Genomic DNA, 9,932 nt, shown 5'->3' on the forward strand with positions numbered 1-9,932 from the left:
TGGGTTTCGAAAGTGTCGCATCCAAAACCAAACGCGGTCGAGTTCCGGAAAAGATGTTCGAGAGAGTCCAGCCCATCTTCCATTCACATGCGTCCCCACCGCCCGCCCGCTGAGGGCTTCCTGTGAGAAGGGTACACACCCTCTGGAAAGTCACAGATGAGTCGCAGGTTCGCCGGTCTCTTCCTCAACCCTCTCGGTCGAGAATCACCAAATGTTCCTCCCGGAGGACATATGGCCGCGGCCGTCCTGCGCGCTCCCAGCCCCGAAGTTCCACTGCAGGGAAGTGGAACCTCATTATCTCGGTCCTCCGCGACACTTTCGCGGAAACTGCGGTGCCAATCATGTTTTCCACAGGAGGGTTCACTACAGCCCAACTGATATCTGGAAATCTAGACTGCTGTAATTTGACGAACATCCACGACCAATTCCAAAAATTTTCCGTCCCGCCCCCGAGACCTCCCAGAACGAGGATCCTGTGATATTGACGATTTCCTCAGGGTTCGCCCCGATTCCGAAAATCCCCACGGGCATGGGACGGGCGGCTCCAGCTGACCAAAGCCCGGCTGGTTTTCTATAGAAGCCGGCAATCCTTCTGAATCCAGTATCGCGACGCTCGAAGACGCAAACCGCGGGCGGCGATACAGTGCTTTTCTACATGCTCAGATCGAGACGCGTTCGGAAGGAAAAACGATCTTTCGCCAGTTGGACGCGGGGAATCTGGGGATATGTTGTTCTAGAAGTGAGAAAGAAACGCGGGATCGACCTCCGCTTCTGAGGAATCGCCTCGAGGACTTCCTTCACCTGACAAGGATATACCGACATATCTATGACTCGCCCTCTAGACGCAAGGGGAAGTCTTGTCAATTCATAGGTGTCTCCGTCGCAAATCCGGAAGGCCGGTGAACTTGCTTGTTGCGCTCGCTGAGCGGTCTCCGCGGCGGATTGGGTTTACGGGAGGTAACGGAAACGCTCTCAAACCCTTTCGAGTTTATTCTTCCTTTTGAATAAATACGGGACAATCGTTATTCATTTACAAATCGTTTATTATTTATCTTTCTCATTGTTAGCTCAGAAGTCGGTTTTGCAGCAAACCAATGATATTTTTCTGAGGCTCTCGGGCTTTACTTCCACCACTCCGGAGAACGGTCAGTCGAGTTGAGCTTGGAGGTTCTCTTCCTGGCGGCCTAGCATCAGAAACAATAAAGTCCCGACTTCGCGGGAGAACACAGCATCCAATCCCTCAGAACTTCCTCGTTGGCCGAGTCTCTGCATCACTTCGCTTTCGCCCACAGACATCGACATCTCCACCGAGATGAAGCGTGGCCTCGAATTGCAAGATCGCTGGCGTTCCCTTTAATTACGATGCGCCTTGCCAGGAGCTTCGGTACGACAGATGGATAAGTGACTCTCGGTGGCATACTGCCGAGAGAATCTAGAGCCTAGATTCAGATCGAAAAATCCTCTCTCGAGTGCGCTGATGAGCGTCGGACTGGAACGATTAGGGTTGACTCCTGCTGGTGTCCGTGTTCGAAGTTTTGACGCGCCCTACCCGCCTGATTCTTCGTAACTCTTGTTCAGTGATGACCTTCCAGGTGTGGTCGTTCCTCAGACCTACTAGTCTTTTGAGAGCAACGCCGAAAAAACACTTATCAGCCGTCGGCTCCGATTGCACGGAGCTGCGACGCCTGTTCCTCCGCGCTGCTTTGAGAATGGAAGATCGCGATTTGAAGCTGGTACTCATCCTGAAAGCTCCGAATATCCCTGATCTGGACATGACGGATTGCCGTTCACGATAGCAGGGGTTCTCAACCTCTTTTGCCCTGCGGAACCCTGATGGGGTTCCGCGGAACCCTTATTATTGGTTTCGGACTCTATCTTCTCTATCTTCCCAAATTTTCCCCTTGATCACCTCAAAACTTTCGACCACGATCGCATGAAGTATCCTGCATGCATTCGAGCTTAGAAAATTCATTCCAATTCGATGAAATGATTGAAAGTCTGAGCAGCCGAGCAGGGGCTCGCGCAACCCTAGGGCTCCCCGGAACTCAGGTTGAGAAGCGCTGCACTATAGAATGACTGCTTGTTGACCGGCATCGAGAGACTTCAGAAACTTCGGAGACTCAATCTCTCTTGGAGCGAGAACATCGGTCCTCTCCACGGAATGAGACTCATTACTCATTGACAAGGATCTCCGGTATCTGAGCTTCACCGGCATCGAGGAGAGTCCCGCAGTATTCCGCAGCATCGTGCGTAGGAGGAGGCTTCGAGCCATGATCTCAGGCAACATTCAAGCCTCGCCAGACGATTTCCCGAGGATGATCAGTTACCTCGAGAATCTCTCGAGGAACTCGATCTTGATTGCTGCCAGCTCACGGATGTCGACGGCGTCAAGCTTTGATTCCAAGGGAATCTCAAGAGATGGAAGATCAGGAACGCACTTCAATTGACAGATGTGACCTTTGAAAGAGGTGTCGAGTCATCAGCTTTGCAAACCCTCTGGTTGCCCGAGAGTCCTTTCACAGACGCCGGACTCATCTCCGTGACGATTTATTACGGCTTTCTGAAAACCTTGTCGCTATCTCGTTGCCCAAGTATCTCAGACTGCGGATTAACTACTCTCCTCCAGCGGAAATTGGGGCCAAGGAGACTATATCTAACCTCGAATCCTCAACTGACCGGCAGACCTCGCTTGGCTCCAGAATTCTCTGTGCGAATCTATTCGAGATCTACTTGGATTTGTCCAGCGATTCGCAGTATCTCTCCATTAATGAGTATAGAGGCACAGTCCTCTTTAGGTATCGATGATAATGAGTAGATATGACCTTCATTAGTAGGGCTATTGATCTCCTGGATCCCCATGTCATGCCCCTATCCGAAAGCGAATTCTCGAGGTCTCAGGGATCGAATCCTCGCCTTTCTCCGTCGAGTAGATTATTCCATTTATTGAGAATTCATCCACTCAATATATCAGCGGCTTTCTCCCGATTCCGCTCGATATCCAGTCGATTCCGTGCCCGTCTGAACGTGACCACTAGCGGTACGAATCACAGCCGCCGCCCGCGTTGCCAGCCATCCTTGGCGAATCGCGTGTACCCCACCCAGTAAATCAAGTTGAGAACAATAAAGCTGAGGGGAAAGAGAATTCGGGAACATCTATCTATGATGGATACTGAGTTGACCGTTCGTCCTGGTGGAGCACTGCGTCTCATCTCATCTCTGTACCTGCGGAAAACCAAAGAATCGAGTAGGTCCGACGTAGCTCCATGATTGAGCTTGATCCACGAGCCTTGTGGCGCCTCCGACCACGAACCTCTTGTTCCCCATCAAGCAGTACATGAACTGGAGGCACCGAGGTACTCTGCGTCGAGCAGGTCTGGGAGGTGGCGGAATGCACTGCGTAGGGCTGCGAGCATATCGATATCCAGGACCGATCGGCACTTCGAAGGTTTTAGGATATCCATCCACCTGTAATGATGGGCAGGTTACGATAGACCCCATCTTTCTCGCAAAAGATCTATCCCGGAATCATCTCATTCGAATCCGAGTGCTTCCATGATATGTTTGTTTCAGCGAGATTGCTCGACGACAAACGGCGTAGATTCTCATACCTCCAGCCCGATTTTTTCCCGCGGTTCGCCTTATGAATCCCATTAACTCACCTGCGAGGACACTTCCGTCCACACAAATCGTTCCGGGCACTCTCTGACCGAATCGTCCTCGTCAGTGTCCTCTTCCTCAGCGTAATTCGCATCACGCTCACCCTCGCGGCCAGCGTCTGTGGAGATTCGAGAGGAGGTCAGGGAACCCCGCTTCTTCAAGTTCCTGACTTGAGTTACTCGGAGCATAATCGTCGACTTCAAAATAGTTTCCATGGGGAGCGGAGCTCGTGGTCTAGATTCACGACGAGCCCAAAGACTGAACTCCTCCAAGCCCGAGCTGCGGGGGATGGCATCAAATCCCCGACGTAAGGAGCCGTATGCCGGAAGTCTCATCCTCGTGAGCCGCGGGGCACATACATACCTATACATCACGATCTTGTTTGCACAATGAAAGATCCTTTCAATTTCATTCCTCCTCGATTCGGAGCTTCGTCAGAGCTGAGCGGGAACTCGTCTAATATTCCTGATCCCATTTCCGATCAGATTAGGCGGACTCACCTTCCTGTCCGGGGAAATATTCTCCCGATCCCACCTTCGTGAAGTAATGAACGCCGGCGTACTCCAACAGTGTGAGCATCACGAATGCGAAGCACATGATGACGAACCAATCCAGAGCTGTAGGATACGGGACTTTCGGAAGGTCGGTCCGTGTGTCCGAACCGAATGTCGACAGTGTCAAGACCGTTGTCATACCTTTCGGAGGAAGAATATCGGTAACGGATGTGCTTCACGCGTCACGCAACTCCTCTTATCCCTGCGGCTCCTCGTGGAACCGCTCCGAAGGACTGTAGTGCGCGCATTGGGTTCGCCATTGGCTCGAGGATTCACTCCGCTGAAAGGTACTCCAACCAGAGGGTTCTGATCGGGATACAACGCTGCATATCCGAGAGGGGTGGCTCGCCGCACCAACCTGACTCTCGCCTCGTAAGACGTCGGAATACTTCATGTGGATCTACATACAACGTGATGATCGCTCTGACCACTCGGCTATCCTCCGGTCGAATCTCTGTTACTCGAGGCTCGAATGTTCGAATTCTCCAGCTTAAGACTCGATAGGATGGCCGCCGGACAGAGAATTGAAAGCTCCTCGGTCTCGCCGACGAGAAACGATCAGTGCCGAGGGTTCCCGATCTTTCTCTTGAGTCTGCCTCGAATAAGCGAGCTCGAGGCGAACCTGATGAGCTCTCTGGCTCGTGGATGTGTTCTTCGAGTAGGAAGAAGACAATCCCGCGCACTCTCCATCAGAGAGGTTTCTTCGATGGCCTCGCTCTAAGGGAATCGCCACGTGGATGTGGAGAGAGAGGCTCTTTCGCGGTCCTTTTGCAGGTTCTTATAAATAATTACTCCCTAACGCAATGCAGCTGTCCATAACCTCGAACAATTCCAACGAAACTCACCGAGACCAACTCTATCGGCCGTCGCTTCCCTGTTGATCCAGAATGAGACCCACGAAAGAACGACGAGAAGCACACAAGGAACGTACACCTGCCGGAAATGAGTGAGCAAGGTCACGAGATCGTCTCCCGCTCTTCTGCTGTCTGAAAGCTCCCGAACGATATCAAGGGATTCCCATACCTGTATAAGGAAATATCCCATGTGGCGGTGGAGATTGAAATACACGACGAGCATCGAATGCCTACCTGACGGGAGAGATAGTAGACATTATTCGGTCGGAATGAGTCGCATGCATCGTTCTTGAGAAGATTGAGATTTCGGAAGCGGGACTTCGATGGGAGGGCGTGGCCGACAGGACGTTTCGAACCCATTCGTTATCGGCATGCGTACGAGCTATTTGTGATGTGCGACGGGGGATCCGATTCAAGAAGGAGGCCGCATACGCTCCGGGAGCGACCGGGTACTTCCGATCCGAGAAGTTATCCTTACCATTATTAATCTTGTGAGATATATTGTATATCGGTGTTGCTATGAGATCGTATTGCGACAAGACCATTCCGGCTACAAGGTCGACGTTTTCCCATTCAAAACGAATCTGCTCTTCAGAATATGCATCTGGAATGCGGATCACGCAATGAAGCGATTAGGATTGCTCCAATCAAATAGTTTCTGAAGATCGCTCCTCGAAACTTCCGCGAAGAGGACTCACAGCTTCCGAACATGAGAGGGCACGATTGGCGGTCCATTGGGAAACTTTCGAGTTTCATTGGGCATTTGGCCTTGATTGTTAACCTGGACATGAAATGGATTTCGGGTAAATAGCCGAGCTCTGCAAGACGCGGCACTCTTGTCTCTTCTGAATGAGAGTTTGATCGCTTACCTCATTGAATAAAGAACGTCCCCATTGTCGCTTATTCGGAGGAGCTTATTGGGCTGGGTTATGGTATGCAAGTAAGAGCCTTTACCTGAGAAATCAGACGAGAGCACATTTTGAGTCGTCTTAGGAGTCTGACCTCAGCCAAAAGTCGATAATATTATATTTCGTTGGCCTCGGCGGCCCCGGGGCTTGGAACGAGGAGCGATAAGCTCCGATTGTGAGCCAGCCGGTGAACCTGCCGGCCACACGCAACAGGGATAAATATCCTCCTGGGACCTTGGAGCAGCCGCGTAGACAGGAGCTCATCGCAGAATTCGTATCTCCCGGGCATAGATCTGTCGCTGCATGCAATTATAATGGATTAGGCGCTGACTCGTTGCTCGCTCAAAGAAAAAATCCATGTACTCTGCTGACGACGTGGATCCTCCTCCGGCTGTGAACAGCCGGGCTCGAATCACGGGGTTCTTTGTCAGCTAGCTGAACGAGCAGATCCCTAGACCAATAATCGAGCGATGGGACCACATTTCTTCCGTGTATCGGGAACTTCAGGTTTCTCGTTGCAGAACACGTTGCGTCGGGAGGCGACAAAGAAGAGAAAGAGCCGAGAGAGCGCAGAAACTCGAATCTGTCCAATGGAAAATTGTGAAAGTGGTGTCAGGTTTCCACAGGACCGCCTCGTTCTGAGGTTGTAGATGAGATTGATTTCGACGCTCAGATTACTTGACAGACATCGAGAACAAAAGACACGCTCAGTGTTCATAGCACTGCTGCGGATCCTTGGGTTCCTAAGGAATGTCGCCGTCGGATCACGTCGCTGCGGACGTCCGCTGACGTTGACTCAACTTGAATGGAGGGTCCCGCCGCAAGCATAAAGGACACAAGGACGAGACGACCGCGAGCGAACTAACCATTGAAAAAATAGGTATCAGGCTTCCAGATCTTGTCCAGCATTTTGATCGAAAGCGAGATATTCGAAACTTCTTTCATAGTTTCGGTTGCGAAACGACGGAAGCGCAATCGCTCGTCTTTCCACTTCTGACGAAAATAGCAATCCATCGAATATTCCTGGAAGTATGTACGATAGAGACTGTTTATACCCTGCTTGCGTTGTGAGGGTGGAATCTACCGGAACGCAAATACGACTCTTTCTACAGGCACTATGTAGGGGTATCCGGAATTATCCTGCTAAGGAATCCTGAATCCCGGATCCCAAGACTTGCTCCCGCATACTATCACACAAACACGGGGCCGCGGCGCTCCTGAACTCCCCCTCCTCGTCCGAACCGCACAGAGAACCTTGAACGGTCGGAAACCGTGCACAGAAGACTTTCCCTTATTTTGGAGCAACTTTTGTAATGAAACGAACGGAAGTTGATGCGACCCTCGGGTGAATAAGTCACCTTAAGCGACACTTTCTACGAACTCGATACTGACCATGTCTAATTCACTGATGGGGCCCATGCTCCGTATGAGCATATCTACCCCGACAACTGTGGGTCCACCTGAATTCTTTGGTCTGTGTTGACGGTCGTAAGCGTCTAAAAGGCTCTCTAGTAACAAACTGACATTACGGCTAACATCCGAAGGTCTCACGGTGGGTCTGTAGTCGGGAATTCTTCTCGAGCTACCGTATTCGACTCTCCTGGGGAAGAAATAATCTAGCTTAGTATGTACTCCTAAGCTGACGGAGTAGGTAAGTGTTCTCATCGAACCCTATCGTCATGGAGCGAAGTAACTTCTCGAAACGAGTACATATCCGTTATGTGACGCATTCTATGATCGAGAAGGGAGCATCGAAAAGAGGGGTCTGATGGAACAAGCGCGCCTCACTGATGTGTACTCGCGTTGACACCAGGATTAACAAATATTAACGCAGCGGACCCTTGTTGTTTTTGCTATGGTCCGTAAGCCTTGTTAAGTAACGGTCGTCACGTCTCTGCAAAAAAGATCGGTCGGCTCGTCGATGAGGCGGTTCCTCGTTTTCAAGCCGTAGCCCGTTGATGCTTCCGAGCGGAAAGAAGCCGCAAGAACGACGATTGGGGATTTGCATCCGCCTAAAATTCGGGCTCCTCCGACATCTCGACATTTTCCACGACGGGACCGACAGGATGACCGCCATAGGTGAACTTCATAGGGGCGCCAGCACAAAATTATCAATCTGGGCGAGAATATCGGACGAACAAACCCTTGCCTGCGATGGGTCCGAAGCCGACAAGCCGGGCGGAGGCACCGTGCGACAGAGTTGCACTAGGGAACAAAGTAGAGGACGTGGAGAGACGACGCGACGCCGAAACCGCGAATGCGGCCGCAATCATACTGTGTCCCGACTCATGGGGATGGCTGCGGTACTTGATTAAAAGCTTTTTTATTCACACCGAGAATGTTGCTTTGAGCGATCAGGCGTTAGAGCTCCATTGCACATCACTGCTTTTGCGGTCCTTCGCGGCTGCGATTCCGACATTCAACACACGTGGAGAGAAGTTGAGCTCATCGCAGACCGCAGATCCTTCCGACTCCCCCCGCGTTCCATGTCATGAGAGATTGTGCTCAGGTTGATAGATTCCGAGCTCGGTGGCGGAATCGAACTCGAGTCTGACCCCGAATAGGCGGACAGCGTGGAGCGTATTCAAAACTCGTTGATTCACGTTCCGATGTCCGATGAACTCTCAATCGATCATCGGCGGTGCACTCGGAGTCGCGGCCTCATCGACGCCGCTTGAGAGGCACGCGCTTGGAGGAAGCATCAGCGCCGACTAACATTGAGGTAGGATTCCCCCTCTCGACTGTTTGTCTAGTCCGGACTCCATCATAGCCACCCGTCTCCCATGGGCGAGATACACCGCGTATCCACAGGCTTTGACCGGGCGAGCGGTACTCGCGGTAAGCCCTTTGGGATCCGCGATAGAGCGAGAGCAAATCATTCCGTGCTCGGATATTGTGTTTGAGAGGACTGCGGGACTTCTGCCGGAAATCACGCTAAACAAAATACGGCTTACCCTCGAAGGAGAGTGGGCGTCAGACCGAGGAAAATCACAGTCGTTATGCCGGTTTCGCTCCGCATGATCGGAGACGACTTGGGTCTCTCCGTAAGTAGCAGTAGCTATCACTTTTCTGGGGGCACGGACCTGGAATGACGTCGCTCCAGCTCTCAGTCGAAGACACGTGGGGCCGTGATCCAACAAGTTTGCTGTGAGATGAGGGCGGCGAGGGTTTGCCTTCCGTGGGGAAGGGCCTTCGAAAAAGAGGACGGCTGGGGAAAAGGAAGGGTCTCGTGTTTGAGGACTCGAGGGACATTTGGACGAAAGCAATAGACGGAATATCCATAGGAAGTTTGTAGCCATCATTTTGACAGCCGTTCGATTCAATCTCCGTGTCGATCGACCACCGACTCAAGTTCAATCGAACTCCGGAGGTGAAATTGGCACCGGGGAATGCCGGACCTCCTCAGATGTCGGGAACGGATCTCATTCGAGACGGATGACGGAGATCGGTAACCGAACGTGGAATCCGTCGAATGAGATTTCTGCCTCTCCTCCAATGCTCGTTTCAAGCAGTAGGTTCCACACGAACAACTGTTGCACGGTCAATCCTCGAGCCATTCTCCTCTGTTCCGTCGTGAAAGAGCTTATTCCGAAACCTTTATATGCCGCTACGTAATCCGGGCGCTTGGAGGGGGGAGGAATTCGGAGAAAACCGGGAACTTATCCAATCGGGGAATCCCTTCATAGAAGAGAGACCTACTCTCAGATTTGAGATGTCGCGGATTTCTTCCCATCACACCGGCTCGCGTCGTCTCGTTATTTGGAATGAGCGGTGGTCGAGACAAGTGCTTCGGATCTTTCGATTATCGTGGTCTTCTGCAGGACCCGAGGACTTGATCTCGCAAGGCACCGAAACGCCGGCGTTAGCTCCAGGCCTAAGCGCTTTCGGATGCAATGAAACATGCAAATCCGGGAACTGATGATGACTCGTGGACACCTCTGCGGAAAATGCTTCCCGGA

The 9,932-nt window shown here is 51.8% G+C and overlaps 1 protein-coding gene across 1 annotated transcript; it reads right to left on the reverse strand.

The window, feature by feature from the left end:
* Positions 1 to 3,044: 3,044 nt before the first annotated feature.
* On the reverse strand, positions 3,045 to 7,524 carry LOC100900795 (gamma-aminobutyric acid receptor alpha-like). The gene is made up of 11 exons (XM_029112680.1): positions 7,366 to 7,524; positions 6,840 to 6,996; positions 5,935 to 6,019; positions 5,764 to 5,846; positions 5,544 to 5,669; positions 5,235 to 5,299; positions 5,057 to 5,144; positions 4,158 to 4,352; positions 3,660 to 3,775; positions 3,311 to 3,465; positions 3,045 to 3,222 (listed from the first exon to the last, which is right to left on the reverse strand). Exons 1-11 carry the CDS (start codon positions 7,405 to 7,407, stop codon positions 3,045 to 3,047), a joined length of 1,290 nt encoding a protein of 429 aa, XP_028968513.1. The 5' UTR covers positions 7,408 to 7,524.
* Between the last annotated feature and the right edge of the window lie 2,408 nt (positions 7,525 to 9,932).

The sequence above is a fragment of the Galendromus occidentalis genome, unplaced genomic scaffold (genome assembly GCF_000255335.2).
Source record: "Galendromus occidentalis unplaced genomic scaffold, Mocc_1.1 scf7180000077524, whole genome shotgun sequence".
Taxonomy (NCBI): domain Eukaryota; kingdom Metazoa; phylum Arthropoda; class Arachnida; order Mesostigmata; family Phytoseiidae; genus Galendromus; species Galendromus occidentalis.

What these genes read in the sequence shown, in the direction of transcription:
- LOC100900795 (XM_029112680.1), bottom strand. Translation starts at nt 7,407, where the DNA reads ATGCTCATACGGAGCATGGGCCCCATCAGTGAATTAGACATG. An exon ending in ATATTTCCCCGGACAGGAAG is followed by an intron (nt 3,776 to 4,157) that starts GTGAGTCCGCCT and finishes GAATCTCCACAG; the next exon opens with ACGCTGGCCGCGAGGGTGAG. An exon ending in GGACGGAAGTGTCCTCGCAG is followed by an intron (nt 3,466 to 3,659) that starts GTGAGTTAATGG and finishes CCATCATTACAG; the next exon opens with GTGGATGGATATCCTAAAAC.